Source organism: Filobasidium floriforme, assembly GCF_021052385.1.
Source record: "Filobasidium floriforme strain CBS 6241 chromosome Unknown HD553scaffold_12, whole genome shotgun sequence".
NCBI lineage: Eukaryota > Fungi > Basidiomycota > Tremellomycetes > Filobasidiales > Filobasidiaceae > Filobasidium > Filobasidium floriforme.
In genome coordinates, this window is record NW_025763633.1 from 422,968 (window position 1) to 444,874 (window position 21,907).

General features: G+C 53.1%; 10 protein-coding genes across 10 annotated transcripts; 5 read left to right on the top strand and 5 right to left on the bottom strand.

Moving 5' to 3' along the window:
• The first annotated feature begins 56 nt into the window (after positions 1-56).
• Positions 57-2,103, top strand: HD553DRAFT_331653 (putative ERG20-farnesyl-pyrophosphate synthetase). The gene is made up of 8 exons (XM_046182027.1): positions 57-276; positions 351-488; positions 568-648; positions 752-874; positions 970-1,058; positions 1,132-1,345; positions 1,465-1,536; positions 1,648-2,103. The coding sequence occupies exons 1-8, from the start codon at positions 130-132 to the stop codon at positions 1,861-1,863; spliced, it is 1,080 nt and encodes a 359-aa protein (XP_046036278.1). The 5' UTR covers positions 57-129; the 3' UTR covers positions 1,864-2,103.
• Positions 2,104-2,791: 688 nt separating this feature from the next.
• Positions 2,792-5,253, top strand: HD553DRAFT_41761 (uncharacterized protein). Its single transcript, XM_046184213.1, has 5 exons — positions 2,792-3,690; positions 3,854-4,024; positions 4,119-4,337; positions 4,424-4,768; positions 4,849-5,253. Exons 1-5 carry the CDS (start codon positions 2,941-2,943, stop codon positions 5,137-5,139), a joined length of 1,776 nt encoding a protein of 591 aa, XP_046036279.1. The 5' UTR covers positions 2,792-2,940; the 3' UTR covers positions 5,140-5,253.
• Positions 5,254-5,333: 80 nt separating this feature from the next.
• HD553DRAFT_41757 (uncharacterized protein) lies at positions 5,334-6,704 on the bottom strand. The gene is made up of 2 exons (XM_046184212.1): positions 6,292-6,704; positions 5,334-6,232 (listed from the first exon to the last, which is right to left on the bottom strand). Exons 1-2 carry the CDS (start codon positions 6,636-6,638, stop codon positions 5,368-5,370), a joined length of 1,212 nt encoding a protein of 403 aa, XP_046036280.1. The 5' UTR covers positions 6,639-6,704; the 3' UTR covers positions 5,334-5,367.
• Positions 6,705-6,953: 249 nt separating this feature from the next.
• HD553DRAFT_272742 (putative cell division cycle protein 91) lies at positions 6,954-8,939 on the top strand (the record flags this gene model as incomplete). Its single annotated transcript, XM_046177778.1, has 9 exons — positions 6,954-7,101; positions 7,209-7,273; positions 7,352-7,539; positions 7,643-7,743; positions 7,814-8,051; positions 8,127-8,226; positions 8,283-8,326; positions 8,395-8,519; positions 8,593-8,939. 9 exons carry the CDS (start codon positions 6,954-6,956, stop codon positions 8,937-8,939), a joined length of 1,356 nt encoding a protein of 451 aa, XP_046036281.1.
• Positions 8,940-9,245: 306 nt separating this feature from the next.
• HD553DRAFT_342531 (Isochorismatase-like protein) lies at positions 9,246-10,484 on the top strand (the record flags this gene model as incomplete). The annotated part of the gene is made up of 5 exons (XM_046182761.1): positions 9,246-9,351; positions 9,442-9,604; positions 9,678-9,781; positions 9,857-10,242; positions 10,305-10,484. 5 exons carry the CDS (start codon positions 9,246-9,248, stop codon positions 10,482-10,484), a joined length of 939 nt encoding a protein of 312 aa, XP_046036282.1.
• A 120-nt stretch (positions 10,485-10,604) lies between these two features.
• On the top strand, positions 10,605-11,284 carry HD553DRAFT_41779 (uncharacterized protein). The gene has a single exon (XM_046184214.1). It carries the CDS (start codon positions 10,724-10,726, stop codon positions 11,237-11,239), a length of 516 nt encoding a protein of 171 aa, XP_046036283.1. The 5' UTR covers positions 10,605-10,723; the 3' UTR covers positions 11,240-11,284.
• Positions 11,285-12,319: 1,035 nt separating this feature from the next.
• On the bottom strand, positions 12,320-13,663 carry HD553DRAFT_350370 (uncharacterized protein; the record flags this gene model as incomplete). The annotated part of the gene is made up of 3 exons (XM_046183525.1): positions 12,320-12,563; positions 12,618-13,063; positions 13,180-13,663. 3 exons carry the CDS (start codon positions 13,661-13,663, stop codon positions 12,537-12,539), a joined length of 957 nt encoding a protein of 318 aa, XP_046036284.1. The 3' UTR covers positions 12,320-12,536.
• Positions 13,664-14,018: 355 nt separating this feature from the next.
• HD553DRAFT_312182 (uncharacterized protein) lies at positions 14,019-14,767 on the bottom strand (the record flags this gene model as incomplete). The annotated part of the gene is made up of 1 exon (XM_046180064.1): positions 14,019-14,767. A coding segment is annotated over one exon (333 nt), but the record flags the coding sequence as incomplete, so codon positions are not given.
• Positions 14,768-16,589: 1,822 nt separating this feature from the next.
• Positions 16,590-18,975, bottom strand: HD553DRAFT_312189 (uncharacterized protein). Its single transcript, XM_046180065.1, has 6 exons — positions 18,414-18,975; positions 18,146-18,363; positions 17,918-18,091; positions 17,216-17,856; positions 16,937-17,155; positions 16,590-16,866 (listed from the first exon to the last, which is right to left on the bottom strand). The coding sequence occupies exons 1-6, from the start codon at positions 18,890-18,892 to the stop codon at positions 16,684-16,686; spliced, it is 1,914 nt and encodes a 637-aa protein (XP_046036286.1). The 5' UTR covers positions 18,893-18,975; the 3' UTR covers positions 16,590-16,683.
• A 16-nt stretch (positions 18,976-18,991) lies between these two features.
• Positions 18,992-21,901, bottom strand: HD553DRAFT_41927 (WD40-repeat-containing domain protein). The gene is made up of 11 exons (XM_046184215.1): positions 21,715-21,901; positions 21,398-21,653; positions 21,186-21,323; positions 20,867-21,117; positions 20,665-20,803; positions 20,335-20,599; positions 20,228-20,276; positions 19,887-20,161; positions 19,665-19,819; positions 19,522-19,598; positions 18,992-19,464 (listed from the first exon to the last, which is right to left on the bottom strand). The coding sequence occupies exons 1-11, from the start codon at positions 21,732-21,734 to the stop codon at positions 19,353-19,355; spliced, it is 1,737 nt and encodes a 578-aa protein (XP_046036287.1). The 5' UTR covers positions 21,735-21,901; the 3' UTR covers positions 18,992-19,352.
• Positions 21,902-21,907: the final 6 nt, after the last annotated feature.

The window sequence follows — 21,907 nt, forward strand, 5'->3', positions numbered from 1 at the left end:
CCCCTCATGCTGCTCTTTTGTCAACAATCGTGGAATTCAGATCATCAGAATGTTCAGCAGGCAGTTCATCCTCTCTATACCTGGTCAGAACCAAGCTCGAATTATCACAAAAGTGCTAGTATCATCGACATGTCTAGCTCTACTACCACCTACCCTGCTCGTACGGGCGAATCCAGGAAGGATTTCCTCGCCGTCTTCCCGTTGATTGTGGACGAGCTCTTGACCTATATGAAAAAGGAGGGAATGCCTCAAGACGCCGTCAAGTGGTACGAGGATGTAAGTCCGGGGCTACCGTTGACATCTTCTTGAGGCTAGGAAGAGGTGTTGATGAATTGATTGACGATCTATAGGTCCTGAACCATAACACCCCAGGTGGAAAGCTCAACCGAGGTCTCTCGGTCGTAGACACCGTCAAGATCTTGCAGGATCGCGAGCTCACTGACGACGAGTACTTCAAGGCTGCCTTGTTGGGATGGTGTATCGAGCTGGTAAGTGCAGGCATTCGACCTGAGAAATAGAGTAAGAACTTGAGAAGCTGATCATTGGATGGTGTGATGGATGGAGCAGCTGCAAGCTTATTTCCTGGTAGCGGATGACATGATGGACCAATCGATCACTCGTCGAGGTCAGCCGTGTTGGTACCGCGTTGTGAGTACATCATAACCAGACCCTTGGAGTGCTATTCCACTGACAACACCCCGAAACCGGCTCTCCTATCACTCTCGCTCACCATCCGCTCGTACTGTTGTAGCCCGGTGTCGGTAACATCGCCATCAACGACGCGTTCATGCTCGAAGGTGCCATCTACTTCCTCCTCAAGAAACATTTCCGGGGAGAAAAGTACTACGTCGACCTGCTCGAGCTCTTCCACGACGTCAGTGGCGCTTTGGGTCTTGTTGCAACCTTGAGAATCGACTCTGCATAGATGCTGATGGGGAATCGGAACTTTCTGGGTTGGGCTCGCGACAGGTCACTTTCCAAACCGAGCTGGGTCAGCTGATCGATCTGATCACCGCCCCAGAGGACAACGTCGATCTCTCCAAGTTCTCCCTCGAAAAGTCGGTGTCCCTGTGCTCACCCCACTTCTCTTGTCCCGCTCGACTAAACTTCCCTCATCGACCCTGTACACAGGCACCACCTGATCGTCGTCTACAAGACCGCCTTCTACTCGTTCTACCTGCCCGTAGCCCTGGCCATGCGCATGGTCGGCGTCTCCTCGGACGAAGCCTACGAGCTGGCCCTCTCGATCTTGTTGCCTCTGGGAGAGTATTTCCAGGTCCAGGACGATTATCTGGATTGTTATGCGCCTCCAGAGGTCCTGGGCAAGATCGGGACGGATATCTTGGTGAGTCGCCGTTTTTCGTGGCGCGTTTCATCTTTTCAACCGATCGCGGTTCGTGTCGCATGTACACCTTCGGACGTTGAGACTGACGGGATTCTCCATTGTCGTCTTGTTTTGGGCAGGACAACAAGTGTAGCTGGAACATTAACGTCGCGCTCAAGCATGCTACCGAGGAACAACGTAAACAGCTCGATGTGAGTTGCCTGTCCCTGCCTTACCGTTCGTTCTTTCGAATTTGCAAATTGAAATACTGACGGACCAAACTCCTCGATTTGCCCTTCGCTCTCTCGCCTTGGCGCTCGCAGGAACATTATGGTCGTAAATCCTCGTCTTCGGAAGCCATCGTCAAATCCATCTTTTCTTCCTCCAACATCGACATCCCTACCAAGTTTGCCGCGTACGAAAAGGAGAGCTACGAGAGGATCATGGGCGAGATCAACAAGGTGGATGAGGAGAAGAGCGGGATGAAACGCGAGGTGTTTGAAGAGTTCTTGAGGAAGGTCTACAAGCGAACCAAGTAGGGGTTGGGCTGATGGTGCGCGGTGATCTAGACTTTTGGAAGGTGAAAAGCATAGAAGCGGTTTTGGTAACTTGGGACCAAGGATGTAAATGGGTTCGGGTCGATAACGCTACAGTACAGAGATCATGCATATGCCTGTGATGAACAACGATGCGCGCATATATCAAGTGCCACCACCATCATACCGGCCAACTAAGACTAGCCTATATCCGGGGTCGGGGCCCGTTCCTTGCACCTGCAGTGCACTCGAGTTAGGCGCGCGCGATCGACTAGTTTGATTCCAGGGGGAGCGGCGCATCCCGACAAGAAAAGAGGGCAAGAGCCGAGTTGTATCGAAAAGGTCAAGCGGTTGAATCACCGTTCAGACGAATCAGAGATCAGAGACCGCTTTTGGTATGGGCTGGATGCAGGAAGTTGACCGGTTGCCCCCGGGGAATGCAGGTTGTCTCTGATCATTCCGTACGAGAGAGAGTACGTACGTTAGCTTGCGTCAACGTCAGCCGGCCGCGGCATCTGAGCCCGCTCTGTCTGTCTCTCTGGCTCTGGCCCTGCCCCCGCGTAATCGGGCGAACATCATCATCACCATCGTCGTCTTGCATCCCATCATATGCCGGACTGACCTCTTCATATCCAAACAACCTCGTTTCTCCAATTAGTTTTTCTTTATCACTCACTGTACATCATCATCGCCGGGCTCACTTGTCGGTGATCCTGCCGCGAACCACAAACATCCGCCGACCGCTCGATCGCTCGTCAGGCCAGATCTCGACCGCTTTTGATCTCGTGACCCACAACCACTCTTGAATTTTCTCTCTCTCGACACCTTTCAACAACGAGGAGGAGTGAGAGTTCCGTCTCTATTAAGCAAGACCAGCCGCAAGTAGCCGAGCGTTTATTTTGAAAGGAACGCTAGAGGTCAAGGTATCGACGAGATCGTCCCATATCGCAATCGCTATACCGGCAGGACGATCAAAGGAACTCTTGAACCCATACCTTTTTCCATCAACCACCGACCACATCCACCACAGTTGAACACCATCAAGTACATACCAGCTGAAACAAGTACTTCGAATCTGTCATGGGCAACCAACAATCATCTACAGGGGGTACCCCCTCTTCTCCCGGCCGGTCGACCCCGGGTCACGTCTCCCCCGCCAACCAGACCGACCCAACAGGCCCCTCTTCTCAACTCGGAGCAGGTAGCGGGCATAATATTAACAACTCTTCCATCTCTTCCTCGTCGTCTCGACCACTCGCCGGCGGGGTATCCTCCTTGTTCGGGGGGAGGGATAGGTCCGGATCGACTTCGTCCACCATTGGTCGGTCCAAGTCGAATTCCGTCTCCTTGCCCTCTCCACCGACCCCTCCAGGCCTGATCGACGGGGGTCATCTCCACCCTCAGGGTCTCTATTCTCTCCGTCCGGCAGCACAGGACTATTCTCATCCGGTCGTCAAGGGGTTGATCATCGAGAAGAAGCTCGCACCGTTCTATCGCGGGTTGGAGGATTACGAAGACGATTGGACGGACGAACAAGTCGGACAAGGGTTGAAGGAGGTCAGACAGGCTCAGGCAGCTCAGGCTGAACAGGAAGCGGCGGACGAGTTGGCAAATGCTGCGGGGACGACCATGTCCCTACCCACCGCCTCTGGTTCTTCATCCTCCTCCTCGGCCATCCCGGCGACGACGACGGCGGGGTCGATAAGAAAGGGCTTGAAGATCGCAGTCGGAGGGAAAGATAAAAAGGAAGAAAAGGAGCGTGCGGCCGAGAGGGAGAGGAAGGAGACGAGGGCTTACAAGGGAGCGGTGGAGTGTCCGATCTGTTTCTTGGTGAGTTCAGGTCTTGGAGCGATGTCTACGTTTTTCGTTCAGGGGGACGTGCTGAGCTGACAATCGCACTACATCTCTTCTGGCATTTGGTATCCTCCAAACTCGAATCCTATAAATGTGCTCGAAACCGAATTTCTACTCCCGAACTGATTACCTCTCACAGTACTACCCGCCCAACATCAACACCTCGCGGTGCTGCGAACAACCCATCTGTACGGAATGTTTCATCCAGATCAAACGCGCCGAGGCGACCATCACGCACCTGGAGAGCGAACCGGCGGCCTGTCCATATTGTATGGAGACGGATTTCGGGGTGATTTACGAGGTTCAGAAGGTGCGTTCCTCGAAACAGTCGATGCTTGCTAGCTCGAGCGGTCAAGGTCGTGGACGTCTTGCTTACGAACCGGACTTGTGGTCCTGACCCGCAGATCGCCCGTCCAGAGACGCTCATGGCCACCTCGCCTTCATCGGCTGACAATGTCGTCGACCCCCGTGCAGACGGGCAGACTCCGAGGAGAAAGAGTGTCTCGTCGAAATCCAAAGCCGTGGTCACGATCGATCAGATCAGGCCGGATTGGGAGGACAAGTTGAACGCCGTCAAGGCGCAGGCGGCGAGGAGGGCTAGTAGGAGGATCATCATGCATCGGGTGCGTCCGAAGTGACAGGCGTTCGAACGATAGCAAGGGTGAGGAGCTGACGGCCGGGAGTTTATGTGGATTCCGTTCGAGCTTAGGTCGGTGACAGATTGATACCGGTCGGATACACGTCGTCCAGGACGTCGGTACCCGGAACCGATACGGGACCGATCACGACCGAGATGACACAGGAAGCGTTCCAACAGTTCATGGCGGCCGCCGCCGGAGGACGAGGTGTACGGAGCGGGAGCGTGTCGGGATCACCCGGCTCGGGTGGGGCGAGGAGGTCCAGCAGGCGAGGAGAGAGGGAAGGTGTGAACGACCTCGAAGAGATGATGTTGATGGAGGCGATGCGCTTGTCCATGCTCGAACACGAAGAGCAGCAGAAGAGGGAGGCCGAGGCGAAGAGAAAGGCTGAGCAACAGCAAGGAAGTGCAGGAGAGGTGGGTTCGCAGCGATGGGATGTTAATCTGTTTCTCCGGCTACATGCTGATTGCAAAACTCGCCCAAACCTTGTTTCTAGCCCTCGACCGACGCTTCTGGATTCCTCCAGCCTCGTCCCGCTTCCAATACGTCCTCATCGGCCTCGTCGATGCGGAACGTCGGATCGGTACCGGGTCCACAACCCGGACCTTCTGCGCTGGGGCACGTACCACATACCGGAGGTCTCCTCGCCCAACCCGCTGAAAGCAGTCCGCTCACTGGGACCCCAATCACCAGATCCGAGGTCGACGTCCGGCAACCGCAACGGCCCGATCTCATCAACCTCGATTCGGATGCCGCTATCGATCCGGCGGCATACAGGAGGAACTAAAGACGGTCTTTGCAATATATACACGGGGCTTTTGATCGAAACCAGGTCGTTCCCGCCCATTTCTCCTTTCCTCTTTCTTCCATCTCGTCCGGCAATCTGGAGCTCTACAAACTGTGTGTACAAATCGAAAGTCTTGAGAGATCGTTCGTTTGGTAGTTAGATTATCACCTAGATGTACAAATGAATACGTGTGACCCGTTCATCTCGTCTACAAGGACGGCACTCGGCTCATGGGTCTCTGATAAAGTCGACCCAGGCACTGATCATCCCCTCCAAGAGCTGTTCTTGCGCCTCGGCCGGAATGGCAGAGCCTTGGATGACCCGCTGCATCCTAGTCGTCCAGGCTGGAGTCGCCATGACCAAGGATCGAGGTCGTTGACGAGGGGGGGCGGCCTTCTCAGGCTCATCAGGCAATGAGGTCAACGTCGAGGACGAGGAGCCGTCACCGACTTCCCCGTCGAAACCTTCGAGCGCATTCGCCTCGAATCCATCATCGGCTTCCTCCTGGTCCGGCTCATTCGCCTCGAATCCATTAACGGCTTCCTCCTGGTTCGGCTCATTCGCCTCGAATCCATCAACGGCTTCCTCTTGGCTCGGCTCCTCCACGACAACCTTCCTCTTCTTGGCCAGACGGACTTCCCTGGATTTCTGCGGTCGCTTCTTCTTGCTCGAACCTCCCGGTAATGTAGGTGGTTCGAAGAGATTATCGAGGGTAACGTTGTCCAAGACGATCCCGCCATATACGGTCGTGCCACTCAGGTCAACCTTACTGGGATAGCCACGAGCCCAGAGAGCATCGCTGATCCATTTTGTCATGATGGCCTCCTCTTCTTTATCCGTGTTCATGTAATGCATTCCGGTGAGCTCGGGCGAGAAGCTCCAAAAGTACCCAAACAGATTATTGTAGTCTCTGATGACGGCGTCGTCGCTTCTCACTTCCAGAGGCGATTGTTGTAATTGGCTGTCGATGGTAGTAACATTCACAAAGTCGATCGCTTCAACCCCTTCCGGATCGATATCTCTAGGGTTGAAGAAGCATCCTGTGCCGAGCTTGATGCACCGACTGCATTTAGCGTACAGCCAGGATCTGGAACTGTCGCAAGCATCAGTTTGATATCATACAAGAGCTCAATCAATTCCAGTTCAACTCACTTTACAGTCTCTGCATCCGCTCTGTAGCATGTCTTTCCCTTGGCCCAGCAGGCGTTGCAAGCAAAGTCTTCCGGAAGGCGGCTGGCCAGCGCAGTATTCAATGCCGAAAGCTGTCTCTGCCCCTCCAGTTTCTCATTCACACCCCTCTCCTCGATCGACTTGGTATTTTTCAAGAGTACGAGTATGTCGGTGTAGATAGGGACGTCGGCATCAACAAGTTGATGGTACATCCGATTGGGATTTGAGATCAGGTCATTGACGGTGAACCAGATCTTTTCGCCGGCCTGGAGCCCAGAGATCCGGTGGACGAATGGTGAATCTGCTTGGTAGTCTACATGAGGCAGCATGGCGAGGAGATGATCCTGACATGACCTTGCGATCGAGGGTGCGTACGGCTAGGACGAGTAGTAGAGTGTGTTAGGATGTAAAGGTGGTCGATATCTCGAGATCGACCCCGGTCGACGCCGGTTCCCTCGCGAGTCGGAACTTGCTGCGCATATACGCCCGTATCCAACAAATCTCATCGACCTGACTTGCATCTCTACCTAGCAGCTAGCTACTCCCTTCGAATCATCTGGACCACAAGCATATGGACCGATCTCTCTCACCGATATCAGCGGGTATATTCAGGGATTCCGAGGCAGATTGCAGGACGTAAAGGAATGTCGACCGTAGCACGAACGGGATGGCCATCAATCTCGATAGTAGCGGCTCTCTTGCTCAGATTGGCACTCTTCAACGGGACGTCATTACCGGCAACTCTGAGCCGCAGAATCGAACTCTCCACGCCTCTCACTGGGATCCGCTATCGTGAGTGTTCGGTCACACCGCTGCGAGCTTGAGAACGGTGGATATCACAGGTTTACAAGGCTGATCAGGAATCTCTGTGCTGAATATGACGAATTACGAGCAAGCAGTTAATGACGGCGTGTACGTCTATAAAAGCGGATTGAATCCCTACGAGGGCGGGAACTTTCATCATGTAAGTCTGACGTGCTTGAGTCGTGATCTCCGGGCGCATAGCTGAATCCAGACGGAAATATCTTATCGCAACGTATAGTCACCACTGTATCTTGTTTTGTTCTCCCTCTTTCCCTTTGCGACGTCCCGAATTTCAGCATCCATACTCTTCACCCTATCAGATTACCTCGCTGCCATCTCACTGCGACGTATATGGATTGGAAGAAAATGGCAAGAAGAAGCGACGCTGAAGAAGAGGAATGACGGGCGAACGAACGCGAGCCGAAGGTGGTTGAGAGACGACTGGGAGGACGGTGTCATGCTCTTGTCAGTAAACTGGACCCCGTATGATGCTGGAAATGCGACCTCTCTAACGAATGGACGTTTCTAGGTACTTGCTCAACCCTTACACCATAGCTAGCTGTATCGCCCAGGCAACGACGAGTATCGACAATGCCTTGATTCTGCTCGCTGTAGCGGCAGCTGCGCAAGGTGAGTTCATTCTGATGGGGCTATAGCAGTCGTCTACGATGCTGACGAACCCTGAGACCGAAACCGACAGGACAATCCCCTCTGACCGCGTTCTTCCTCTCACTCGCTACCCATACATCGCTCTACCCCATTCTTCTCCTCGCTCCTTTGCTCCTGCTGCTCGTCCGCACTGGTTCGCCGGGAAAGACCAGCTGGAGGGATGTCGTTGGAACCGTCTTCTTTTTCGCCGGGTTCTTCTTGGCCGAGACCGCTATCGCCTTTGGATTGGTCGGGGATTGGAGCTGGATCAGCTGGACCTGGGGTTCGACGTGAGTGATTCTCTAGCGATACGACCGTTCGTGAGTTGACATTACGTTTCGCTTGTCCTGGGACGACGAGACCAGTTTGACAGTATCCGACCTGACTCCCAACGTCGGTCTCAATTGGTATTTCTTTACCGAGATGTTTGATCACTTCCGTTCGTTCTTCGTGGGCACTTTCCAGGTCAGTCGCGGTTCGATGAGGTGAGTGAAAAGCGTTCGCTCACTCGAACTGTGTAGATGCACATCGCGATCTACGTCGCACCTTTGTGTATACGACTGCAGTAAGTCGACCATTGCCGCTCGAAGCGAGAACAGCAAATGGCTGACGAAATCATCGACTACGTCTCAGTGATCATCCTCTCCTCGCCGTTACCGTACTCGGAGGGATCATCTCAATCTTCAAGTCATATCCTACCTTGGGAGACGCGAGTCTCTGGTTGGGCCTACTAGGCTGTCTCCCTGATATCTGGGCCGGTCAGTCTCCATTGAGCAACCTCGATGCATCTTGTCGATTACTGATGTTATTCTTGATTCGTTTCGTAAGCAGATCTGCGCCATCCCCTTCTGAGCGTGGCTCTGCAGCTATACTCGGTCATCCTCTTACCCATCCTGCACTCGCTCTGGCTCGAATCGGGAACGGGGAACGCCAACTTTTTCTACGCCGCGACGCTGGTCTACAGCTTGGGATGCGGGATGGCCTTGGTGGATATCCTTGGAGCCGGGCTTCGACAACAAGCCGCGAGAACAATGATTGACGAGGGAATCCTGGATGAAGGCGATGATGGCATTACAGATCAGGTGGCAGCGGGACGAAGTGAAGAAATCAAGAGCACCAAGGCGATCTTGGAGGATCACGATCTCGTGGTTGTACAGTACGCGGGACTCGGATCATGACATCATGACAGCATCGCATACAGATCCTGCATCGAGTCATAACGGCCCTTGTGGCTGTGTATCCCCTCATCCTGGCTGAAACGCAATACGGTATATGGCGCGAGGATCACACCACATCAAAGGAGCGCCCTGATCACGAAAGGCGGTCATGTGATGAGCACGTAAAGCCTTCCTTTGTCCTGTCGATATCAGGAAAAGGTATATAAGGTTAAGGATTCTGGCTCACTTCCTCTTGATTCCCTGACATAACAAACTCCAGTCACTTTGATCGCCAACTCCTCTTGCCAAACAGATTCGTCTTTAACAATGTCTTCAGCTCTTCCCGTCTTCTACAACAACCCTTGCACCACGATCGTCCACGACAAGACCAAGGATGGCAAGGACGACAAGACTACCGCGGTGATCGGAAACTGTTAGTATCGCTTTTATATATTTTTTAGATGATGATTACTGATGTTCCTTGACTCTTGACGTACATCGTATCCATCTGACTCCCCCGTAGCCCTCAACTTCTGGCGGTTCAATGCCAAGGACGGTCTCGATCTCACTCGCCGAGGCAACCCCGAGGACGCTTTCACCTTCATGGGCACGAACCCGGACGGTGAAAAGGTCGTCCCCGTCAAGCTCGACCGGAACAAGACTGCGTTGGTGGTCATCGATATGCAGTGAGTATTCCGCACCCGAAGATTGATCGGCGAGCCATGTCGATGAGAGACCTGATGCATGCTGTTAATCTAGAAACTTGATGCTGCATCCGGCCATGAAGGATTACCCCGAGGGCAGGGAGGCCGTGAAGCGTCTGGAGAAGGTCATTCCTGCCTGCCACAGCGCTGGTATCCAAGGTTAGCAATTGATCATCCAGCAGAGGCCACGCGCTCTAGTCGGCGCACTCATGTGACATTTCCTTCGCGAAACAGTGATCTACCTCAACTGGGTCTTCACCAAGGCCGAGCTCAAGAAGTTGCCCCCTTCAACCATCTTCGGTTATGGTCGATCCGGTCTGGTTAACGACAGCGCTGAGCACAAGTTCACCGGGCCCGGTTTCCCCCTTCCTGCCGTTCAGCTCGAGGATGGCAAGGTCGTCGATGCAGGCGATATGTTCATGCAAGGAAGCTGGAACGCCGAGCTCTACGGTCCGCTCCAGAAGCTCTACGAGCAAGGCAAGGACATGCAGGACAAGCAGGATGTCGTCTTGAGGACTCAGTGGATGAACATGGGCAAGGAGTTGGAGAATTTCTTGGAGGCGAGGGGATTGATGACTTTGCTCTTTGCCGGACTCAACACTGAGCAAGCTGTCTGGGCGGTGAGTCTGCAAATCGATCACATCGCGATTCTATCCGGCTAACATATACAATCGTTAACTAGACCATGACCGAGGCCCGTGGCAAGCACTTTGACACCATCATGTTGTCCGACTGTTGTGCAAGCCGAGCCGAGGATGGAGGAAAGGCTCACTCGGTCGTTGTCCGCAATTGTCAACAGTTTGGAGGACTGGTTCTCACCGGCGACGAGCTCGTCGAGGCCTCCCAGAAGACCTTGCGATAAGACTTTTGGATGTCACTCGAACCCGAAAGAACATGCTGACTAGGTCTTGAACCCACACGTTCTCTAGTCTACCGTTCACGAATGACTGTACGAATCACATCATTATGCCATGTCACGATTATCACGACTTCCGCTCCGGCTGCGATGCACTTCATCCATCTTGAATCGCTGCAAGTCTCCATGTCGTATCTGTCGGATCCTACGCACATATATACTCATAACCCCTCACGCAGAACCCCATGACGGAAAATGTTCGGATGGTCATTACAGCTGCTCTGACGATCTCCGCACACGTTGCGCTATTGTTGACGTCCAGTATCGTCAAAGGTTGGGTCAAAATCGCTCGTTTGGTATTGACTTTGATGAGGGAAAGCGACGGGCTGGGCGAAAGCTCGATGACGGTTTATTGGCCAAGTAGCTCGGAAGACATGGCAGGGGACCGGAACATTTCGATCGGAATGCAGATGGAACTTGAACGGAACCGACCACGAAAAAGAAGTCATGACGCTTTTTGCAAAACGATAAGTGGATCGTCGTACTGTTCGAACGCTTATAACGCGGCCTGCTTTAAGCGTTCTTCCTCATCGGACCGCAAATGTGCCTCTTGGACGTTAGTGATTCTTAGAAACGGTGGATCTCCGTGCTTCCACGTACGTGAGATTTGCGAATTCATGGAAAGGCAGCCAGTTTCCCAATACCAAGCATACTCAAACCACTCACCTCAGCGTATCTTGAGGCGTTCGGCAGCGTCCTGATCGGGAAAACGGATTGGGAGTTGGTTTGTGCGTCGAGAACAAGCTACAATCATGGTCGTGTGTCAGCTCTACAGTGTTCGCGTATACGAAACGAACAACGTTGAGATTACTCACCAGATCATTCAGAAAAAAAAATGGCAGCATCTCCCCCCTGTTTCGGTACGCCACACCTTCCGCTGCATTGCTATCGTTATCGTTATCGTCGTCGTGATCGAACCCGTAGATTCGGGACTGCTTGTCGGACCGGGGAACATCTGATAGCGGTTTCCGTCCCTTTGAGCCTGGTAGCGACGACGCGCTGTAGACCGAGACCAAAGGGGAGGTGGTCAATACCGGTATGCAGGTGCGAGCCAGGCGAAATACTCACGTCGGGCATCCGATATATCCGGCTCTGCAAGCTCGACATCATACAGTCGGACAAGACGGTTTGTCCTGTCCCATGGACCCATTATCCGATCGCGTTCTCACGTCCGGCCCATAGAACTACGAATGCAGCGTTATACTACGAAGCCGGTCGAGAGACACGACGATGTTCGTTTCCCCAAATCCCTTATGCCCCGAACCCAAAGTGATAAAAAGATGCCCGTAAGGAACAGATCTGAAGTTTGTTTTGGACCCCTAACCATAAGGAAACAGGCCACTTGATTCCCCTCCCCATAAGGGAACAGGCCAAACTTCAGATCGCCCTCGCCCATAACGACCTCCCTAAGGGACCGGCCGTGTTGCTTCCCTCGCCCAGAAGGGCAAAGGTCACCGATACCCCTTCCCATAAGGGAACAGGCCTGAGTGCTTCATATCCCTCCGTGAGGACAGACTTGTTGCACTGAGAAAGGAAACCCCCTTGTAACCGCCAGCTGTCGATGCCGGGACGTTGACTGTAACATTGAGTTGTTGATGAACATCCCTGGACTGGCCGGACTGGACGGACGTCGACGTGGCCGGGGACGCGAGACGACGCACAAAGAAGCGCGAAAGGGAGCAAGCGCGTTACCGACCTTTCAACGGGCTCGTTCCCAGTCGCTTATTCGAATTCGAATAGCATAATTGGTATCATGATCGTCAATGTTGTACGTTACATAAGGCAGATCAATTAGATCAATCGTCAAGCGGGGGTGGGTTGTTCTCGAACACCTGCAAGATCCTCACTGTTAGGCGTCGAGAAGGCTCCAGGATGCGCGCTATAACACTTACCTGCATGATTCTCGACTCGACGTCCAACACCCACGCAGTATACCTGTCTGAGGGAATCCGTCCCGCTCCCGATTGACCTAGAAGATCGGCTCGAGTCAGAACAGCTCTACCCATGTTCCGAGCCACTGTTCGTCTGTGATGAGGGATGTTAGTAAGATGAAGTGATGAGGGATGGGTCTGATCTTACCTGTACATGTCCGTAGGTCCTCTTCCGCCCAACCCTCCATCGCTTGTACCCTCCACAGAAGAAATCGTCGACCTCGGTATCGGGGGGAGATGACTGCCCGGTTTCGGTGGCATGGGCGTTCCGGAACGGCTCGGTGTGAATCCGGAATGGCTCGGTGTCGACGGCACGGAACTGCTCGGTGGCACGGAACTGCTCGGTATCGGCGGCTTGATGTCCCTGTAAGGATCCGGTGTCCGACTCGATGGTATCGGTCTCCAGGATTCGAGTTGTTTTGTTGTGAGTCCCGAGGAACTCTTCGTGCTCGAGGCTTTCATGCTCGAGGAGGCGGATGGTCTCGTCGCGTTCGAGCTCGAGGCCTTCGAGCTTGTCGCCTTCGAGCTCGAGGCCTTCGAGCTTGTCGCCTTCGAGCTTGTCGCCTTCGAGCTTGTCGCCTTCGAGCTCGAGGCCTTTGTGCTCGGAACGAGTTTAACGTCCTTGTTCCCTTTCGGGAGAACAGGGATTTGAGTCTGTCCGACCTCAGAGAACCAGCGACATTCCACTTCGTCGTCGTGGCATTGCGTACAACCACCGAACGCACGACCTTTCCGAACTTGACTCTCGCAGATGAAAGGAGGATGCGAGTCGCTGTTATTGAAACACCTCACGCATTTCTTCTTGCCTTCCCATCGCAATAGGCCTCCATGCGGGACCTCAAGGCGAGGGAGGCCTCCATGCGGGAGCTCAAGGCGAGGGCGCTTGGCGGTGGTAGCGAGAGGCTCGTCTTCGGCCTCCAAGCGCTGTCTCTTGGAATTCGTGGTGGTGATAGCGAGTTGTTCATCTTCCTGGTCCTCCTCGTCCTCCTCGTCATCGTCTCTGTCTCCCCAACCTTCCCATCCAACCTCTGCACCCATTTCCCCTTGGCTCCCTCGTTCCTCCTGGTATGCGACGACGAAGTCGTCGTCGCCTTCGTCGTCGCTCAAAATGGTGATTGGGCTGTCAGGGTGGTTGTTGTATTCAGGGCCGATACCGGGGCTGCGTGGCTCCGCTTTGACTACTACCGTTTCCATCGATTTGGGTTGAGCCTTCTTGGACTGCTTCGATTTCTAGCTTCTAGCTGCTGGCTGCTGGTCGCTTCTAGATCCTCATCAACAGCCTCGCGTCCTCCGACCTCGCACCTCGAATGCGGCTTTGAGGACTTGGGAGGCGCACCGTCAAATGCGCTTCCCTTTGGCTTGCGCAGGATCTGCCGTCGGGGTTAAGGGCGATAGAAAGATAGCCTAAGCAATGGTCAGGGGCGTGGGAATGAAAATGATGTGTGTTTTGGTCGACGATCATCAAAGGATGTTTCAGAAAGGACGCAGGCGCGCCCTCCCGCTCCCGCTCCCTCTCCCGCCGTGCCGTGGGTGGAGGAGGCTGATGTAACCTTTGGTTCCGCGCGCGCGCCTCGAGAGTATAGGGCCCAAAGTCACAAACGGTCGAGTGTCGGCTGATCAGAAGCTCAGAAGCTCAGAAGAGCCAGAAGAGCCAGAAAGATCTTTGGTACGCCGCTCCTCTACAGAGTCACAAGCATCACAAGTCAGCCATCCACCCATCGTCATCTGCATATCACTGCATCATTCGTCATGTACACCTCGTCCTTATCCGCCATATCGTCGAGCTTCCCAAACCCATCTCTCAGTCCGACAGTCGTACCCTGGCCCATGACCGGCGACGACGATCGGCCCAAACGCAAATGCACCGAGACGGCTGTCCCTTTTTACTCGTACCTCCATCAAGAGCAAGACACCACCAATACCAGTCAAACCCATCCGGACACAATCGATACCAGCGATTCAGATTCGGACCAGTGGGAACCGCAGGCGGACAAGGATAGGAGGAAGAGAAAGAGAAAGAAGGAGAGGGAGACACAGAGAATGATGAGGAGGCGCCAAAGGGAACAAGATAGCGATGACGATCGACAAGAACGTAACGGACAAGGCGGACGGGAGTGTGAAGACGTCAACATGGGTGATGGTCTCAGCGAGAAGAGCGGTAGTGAGGCTGGAAACGGTGATGGCGAAGCGGATCATAGATGGAGCGATGGTGAGGTTGGATACGGTGATGGCGAAGCAGACGATAAACGGAGCGATGGTGAGGCTGGAAACGGTGATGGCGAAGCAGACGATAAATGGCGCACATGTTGGAACGACGATCCGAGGGAATTCGAACTGGATGTCTTGCGAACGGGTTGGGGATTCAACTTCCACCGTTATCCAAAGCATGGCGGACCTCGACGAACGTAAGTCGAACTTTGGTGTGAGCATGGTCCGATCTTACCACTGGTTGGCTGATATGTCGTGAACCATATGTTTTTTTTTTTTTTACAAAAACCGCTCCCCTTCGGCCGAACTAGCGATGCCACTGTATTTAACCGAACTACAAACCCGTTCTGCGTGCTCCAGAGAGGGAAAGCTGTACACGAGTACGAACGAACGCCGCAGGAGGTCGAACGGGATGAACGGGCGATAGCCGATGCCGTAGATCGTTTTATAGTAGAGGTATGTCTAAACTCAGATGGAACTTATGGTCAATCGCTAAAAGGACTCGAATGCACAGTATTTGGTCCCCCTCGGTTGGTCCGACGAGCTTGTGCATCGTCATCTCCTGGAGGAAGATACCACCCGAGGGGACGAGAAGTTGGGCCCCACCAGAAAGGTGCGAGCCTTCTGCGACATGATCAACTGGTGGATGCACGACCAACAGGTCCAAGTGGTGAAGACGCACTACAGGAAATACTACGTCGCAGTTTGGAAACGACGAAGGTCTGCTCGGGCTTCGTGGTCCATAGGGGAGCCGGCACATCTCATGAGGGTCCCGAAGAAGAAAACGCTTCTGGATTTCACGCGATCGGAAGTACAGGTAAGCCTACGTCCAAAGCCTACATCCAGATGGATCATATCGTCTAGTAGCATTATCTTGATCTCATTAAATCTAGATATACCGAGATCATCTGGCTAGAATCGCAGCAACCTTTGACATCCCTCTTGAGAAGGTAGTATTGACTTTTCACGTCTCTCTTGCGGAGTTAGTATTAACCTTTCACATCTCTCTTGCGAAGGTACTATTCGAAGCCCAATATGACTACTTCACAGGCCATTCGAATGCCGTTCTTGAAGTGAGCCCTTCTTCATCTTCCCCATGAAGCCGCAAGAGGCTAACATCCTTTATTACAGTTCTGCTTCATCCCGTGCTTGTTCGTGACGGGTCGTCTTGGTGAAAACGACGCAAAAACCACCTACCGAGTACACAAGGTCGTGCTGCACTGTGCGATTGACCCAACTCGGGAGGAGAAATTCCTGGAGATGAAGGATTTACCCTTGATCTTTGACATTGCCGCTGCAAGCATGGGAATGAGCGCCGACGACTTCCTTCTCCATGAACAAATCCGTTATTTCGGGAACAGGCTAAATGCGAAGATTGGATCGACAAACTGGAATAGAGGTGCATGTCGTGCACGAAGAAACCTCGGAGAAGTAGCTCCGCGGCTAACACTGTGTGTCTCACTGGGTTTACTGCTCTTCCAGCGCGACTACCCCCTAAGTGGGAACGAGCGGAAAATCTCCATACGTCCCATCCAGCTCTCTACAGGGCGATTGCATTACAGGGCATTCGGATCGATAAGGACATAAAGAATCGCGCCACAGCCGACAAGTTGATAGATACCTACGTGCTACAAGTCAGAGAGGATGCCTATCAGGCCTGGCAGTCTTATGAGCAGGGACAGTCTTCGGCTTGAGGCATGTTTCGTGTTTCGTGTATTGTGTATGCCGACTCATGTTGGCTTATGAACATTTAAGGCGTCACGTTGTGGGAAAAAAACACCGTCTTGACGCAACCATGCACTAACCCTTCAGGGATCCGTGATCTACGACAGCGTGATAATCTCCAAGCGTCGCAAAGTGAATGGCGACGGTGGAGGACCTTCACGGGTTGGCAACGGATCTGCAGCGGGTCTCGTGATAGGGTCATGATGGATATGGCATGAATGCGGGTACGTATGACAATCTGTCCTCGGCTGCCGGGTCACCGACATACTAGTCCTCCGTTCCTAAACAGTTCGCTGTTTGTCCGCCATCCTTCGGCAGTTGGCGTGAATCAAATGGCAGGCCAAAAACAGATACGTCGCCAGTGAAGGGGTATATTCACCTTTGAATGCGTGGTATAAACACTCGAAAGACGTAAAATTGGGAAAATTGTCTCCCAAGTCCGCGGCCCCTCGGGCCATTTTGATCTGTACCGATAAAACGAAGTTATCAGCGGGTTTGCTAGTGCATGTTCGGTTCCGAGCACGTTTATCTCACCTGGACCGACAGGTATCGATAGGAGTCGGCCTCCTTAGACTGATCTGGATTGTAGATCAATCGACGGTCGCAATGGCGAACAAAACATTGAAAAGCCTGAAGTCGGGCCAGCCACGAGTAGAATCGCGGGTCCGGCTTGTTGCCGCTGAAAGCACTAGGCCGAGTGCGACACGCATGTAGAGTGCAGGACAGCTCGATGCCTTTCAAGTCTCTGAGGAACTACGCCCGGAACGCCTTGTCATTGATCATGCGCGAACTCGAGATGCCGTCTGAACTTACTTGGAGGGACCACTCGAGGCTTGGCGTGTCGAGGGGGGCATCGTGAGCATTTTCCCTCTGCTGCATTGCTTCGGTGAAGTGTCGCCACTTTGCCATAAGGAAAAAGTGTGATAGTCCAGGGGTTGGACCCAAGGCTAAGACCATCACATTCACGATAACGTCTATCGCAAGCCGCTTATCCCCGTGAGTAAGGCTACTGCTCGATACTATCCGCCACAATATGCGGTGAAGATTCCGGTCGACCGTGCGTATTTCTGGATACCGCGATTGCTTCGAATTGGATGCGGCTTGCTGAAGTGTTGCAACAACATGTCGGAACTGAATTTCGGTCGCATCCCGCGCCGCCTGCACCATCAAATTGCGGACCGCGTCTGCGTGCGCATCTGGATCGGTGTCTACTTCTGGTAACGGTTGGCCCTCCCAAACCCTGGACTGTCCCGGGGGTACAATAGGCGACTGTCTGATCTCCGCTACGGCGCGGAGTGCCCGGCGGGCTCGGGTTTTGCGGGCTGAGGAGGAGATCGCGAACCTCTTGTTGCTAGGTCTTGGGTGAGGCGATGCAGATGTTCCAGCATCGCCTTGCCCGACCCATTGTCGGTAGACAGATTCCAGGATGCCGTCGGCCGCTTGATCAGAAACCGCTACCAAAACGGAGTTGAGGTTGGTTTAAGCGAGCGTTGGTGCAAACGAGAAGTGACTCACTATACACCTCCTCAAGCGCCGTCCACACACCCTTCACCATACGATCCTCGTAGTGTTTCAGCTTTTTCTTGTTTTCAATCATGTCGGGGTCGGAGGCGCTGTTGCTGTTAGGTTTCCTCATGTACTTCCTGCCTTTAGGCTCACAATCTACCTGCAGATCGAGATGATGCATACCTGATCGATGCCGTCAGCTGTTGGCAGGCCAAGTAGATCGAGGATGATACTTACCTGCGTAGCGTATACATTCTTCGTAGTGAGTCTCTGACTGAGGATGAGATGCTTTGAAACGATCCAACGGGTGTGTAAGAACTTCGTCCTCATCCGGCTCAGAAAGGGTGGAAGCCCAGGTGGGAGGCAGCCAACCGCGCAGTTCTAATTCGTCGCGAATTGCGTCTTTCGTGAAATAGAGCCGGTGATCAGCCCTCACGGAGCCGCAAATAACGTCCCTATCGCAAAGGTCAGCGATTTCTCCCCAGACTGATGCACTCGTACCTACCATGAGACACCGATTTCCCTCGCCATGCTCTCGTTATCCCAAAGTAGTGTCGTCCCGCTCGAGCCGACAACGTAAAGCTTCATGATCTCGCACAGACTCTCCTGAGTCTGAGACAGCCGAGGATCTTGTGGATCCGAACTTGGAGGCTGGAACTCTCGCCACCATCTCTTCAGCTTATTTATACGGTCTTTGCGGTCATTGGCGTGATCCTGTTCTTGACGTAAGTCCTCGTCGTCCATCTCCTCGTCATCTGTCTCTCCGTCATCCATCTCCTCGTCATCGGTCTTCCCGTCTTCGTATTGATCGTCAAAGGTGGTCACCCTTAGATCTCCTACATCGCTCGTAGTGCTCTGAGAGGCGACGTTCCCCCAAGCATTTGGAAACGAGGCCTCTTCAGCCGTGGAGACTTGAGTTGGGCTCAAAGGCTGCGTACTTGTTTGAGATTCGTACTGAGGTATCGCGTACATGTTGGTTGTCATATTTCCCGCTGGTTTGCGGGCCGGCTCTCAATTGTATACATGTATATATTGTTGAATCGACTACGAAAGCTACGACTACGAACGCTACGACTACGAACGCTCTTCATCGATCATCGACACGATGTCGACATGACGATTCAAAGATCAAAGGACGAGCTGGTCGCTTCGTTGCTAGCTAGCTGACAGACCAGAGACTCGTCGCGTACCGGCCACAGCAATCTCTAGAAATTAGGATTCATCACCCTCCTTCGTCATGTAGATCAAGCGCCGACGCTCGCGCTGTTGATCAGCGGTAGCAGGCATCGGACACTGTGACCAGCCAGACAAGAAGGCTCGGCCCCGTTGCAGGAAGATGCCACGAGAGTGCGATCAAGCAAATTGGCCATGGAATCTTGACATTGTAAACCGATCGGTACAAGTGGTATAGTAGCACCAGGGTAGGAACGCACCACCCGCGAGGTCATTCGTCTTCAACAACGGCAAATCTCATGACCTTTCCACTGGCATTTGCACCCAGGACCGTACCGGGTCTGTTGGGATGCATCGCGTGAACTGCGGGAACCGCGGTTATGCTGTCGAGTCGAGCATGAGCTATGGCGGTGGATCTGAGTTGATCCATTTGCACTTACGTGTTGTAGCTGAAGTCACCGATGACTGAACCTGTCAGACCACTCAGGATCGTAAGGCGACGTTTCATGTTGCCGACCTGTTATCGAGGGAAAGACTTCAGTGTCATGTATACCTCGCTAGTCATGCTGAAACGAATGCCCACCATAATGTGCGGAGCGATATCGGCATAAGGACTCCATTGGGCCTTGAAAACGGTCACCCAGCGTCCAACCTGCGTATCGTGTCTCGCCTGCCAGACCTCCGTTAGATTGCGTGTAGGCGAGTTGTCGACGAATTTTGAGGGGTTAGCATCCCAAACTAAAAAGACGAAACGTGAAACCCAATCAGTGAGGGTGCCGATCTTTAGTTCAATAGACCTACTAACCTCTGATTCTGTCGTCATAACTGGTCGTCAAGATCCTCTTCCCGCTCATGTCCCAAAATGCAGCACTACAACTGAGTCCATGCGGAGCTCGTGCTCGGAGTATCCTTGCTTTCGGTTTTTTAGCCTCGTATTCGCTGATGGCATCCCATTCACAGTTTTGTGTTGGGTACGTTTCGCTATCGTGTGGAGGTTCAATCCCTTCTGCCGGTTTTGGACCTTCCTCGAATTCAAAAGGCTGCATTTTGACCTTGTCAATATGGCGAAGATCCCATATGCTGCAGATCGTGGCGAACGCGGATGAGTTGCGCTGTCAACAGTGTGAGATGGGCTGGAGACTTTACCGCATATTTCGGTCATTGTGTGCACTACAAACCAGCCAGGGTTCGACGGCTAGGCAGAACGAGCTTTAGTACAAAACGCCATGTGCTTTGCCACACTGACCCCTCACGATTAATGCTGAAACCCCCGACCTTTTTCCCGGCAGCAGAAGGCGACTCGGCGATGACGTATCGACGCCTGATATGCTTGCCCTCCCTCATGTCTAGATGGTTCATCCCGCCATCCGAGTCAGACAGCCAGACTTGATCACCATCCGGTGTCAAGTCGAATTGATTGAAAAGGGCGTCGACGTCGGGTGTTGAGTAGACTTCGGTAGAGGTAGCAGTCGCAAGGTCGAATCGGCGCAGCGAACAATCGTAGGATGCCGTGTAGAGCTGGACAGACGAGCATTTATAAATCCGGTTCTGAGAAGCTGCATGAGAACGGACCGAGAGCTTACGGTCTGACTGTTGACCGGGTTCCAACGGAGACAGCTAATCGCGCTGGCTTGATGAGCCTGCACTCTCCATACGTTATTCGTAGGGGAATCTTCTTCATCCTCGTCGGCGACGCCTTGGGCATTCGCGTCGGCATCCCAGCTGGAAAATAAGCGATTCGATCAGCATCCACAGCTTCAGCGACTCAGATCGCCAGGTACTCGCATTCCAAGCTGACCCCGTTTATCTCCCGAGATGACCAGACACTTTGTTTTTTCCGGATGAACTATCAAGCTATAAGACCTTCCGGCCGTGGCCTTGACCTCGTCAATGTACCGGACCTTGCCATATAGCTGTCTGAGGGAAAGGTCAGCGGCCTGTGCGGCAGCCGAGGCGGGTTCGAGGTCGTCGTAGTCTCTGTTCATCCCGGAAGGTCGAGGGAAATCTTTGAGCGATAGGTCGTGGAATACAGTTTGCTAAAGCGGGTTGGCAGGGACAGGAGTCAGCAAATATGAGGACAATTTCTCGATCCCAGTTGACTCACCAGATCTTTAATCTTGTTCACGTCTTTCTCGTCTTCCTCCTCGTCCATCATCTCTCCCAATTCCATGACGGGTTTCCTGATCTTTTTCGCCAAGTACCGATTCCTCTGGTTTTCTTTTTCAAGGTTGGCATTGAATTCCTGCGCAGAGATGGGGAAGTCTGACATCAGTTTATGATACTGCGCATTGCGGTTGAAATCGACATGGCATGTACTTCGATCGCCTGTACGTCCTCCTCCGTCTTTGCCTGTTGTCCTCTCAACCTCATACTCAGCCGAGCAGGAGGTGGAGCAACGATCTTTGCCTTTTTCTTGGTGGGCTCATGCTTGCCGTTTGCCGGTGCTTTACGTTTCGAAGCCGGAGTCGAACTCGAAGCTCTAGACGAAGGCGCATTGGAGGAAAAGCCATTCAGTCCGAGAGATGTCAAAAGTTTCTCGTTCTCTGCGATGATTTTCAGACGTTCTTGTTCGCTGCAGTATCGATGATTGGCATCAGAGCAGGTCATTCAGATCGATATGAAGTCGAGCTTACTATTCATTGTTGTCCTCCATCTCGTCGCGTGTGGTGGTCCAGTCGGTAGAGGTCAAGATTCTTCTGTATATGAGCTGATTACCGATCACCGATAGATGGACTGGCAGATGTAACAGTGGAAAAGATGGCGGTAGCTTATAAGGCCATTATAGTTATCGAAGTCGGGTCGTTGATAATTGATGATCCCATCTCT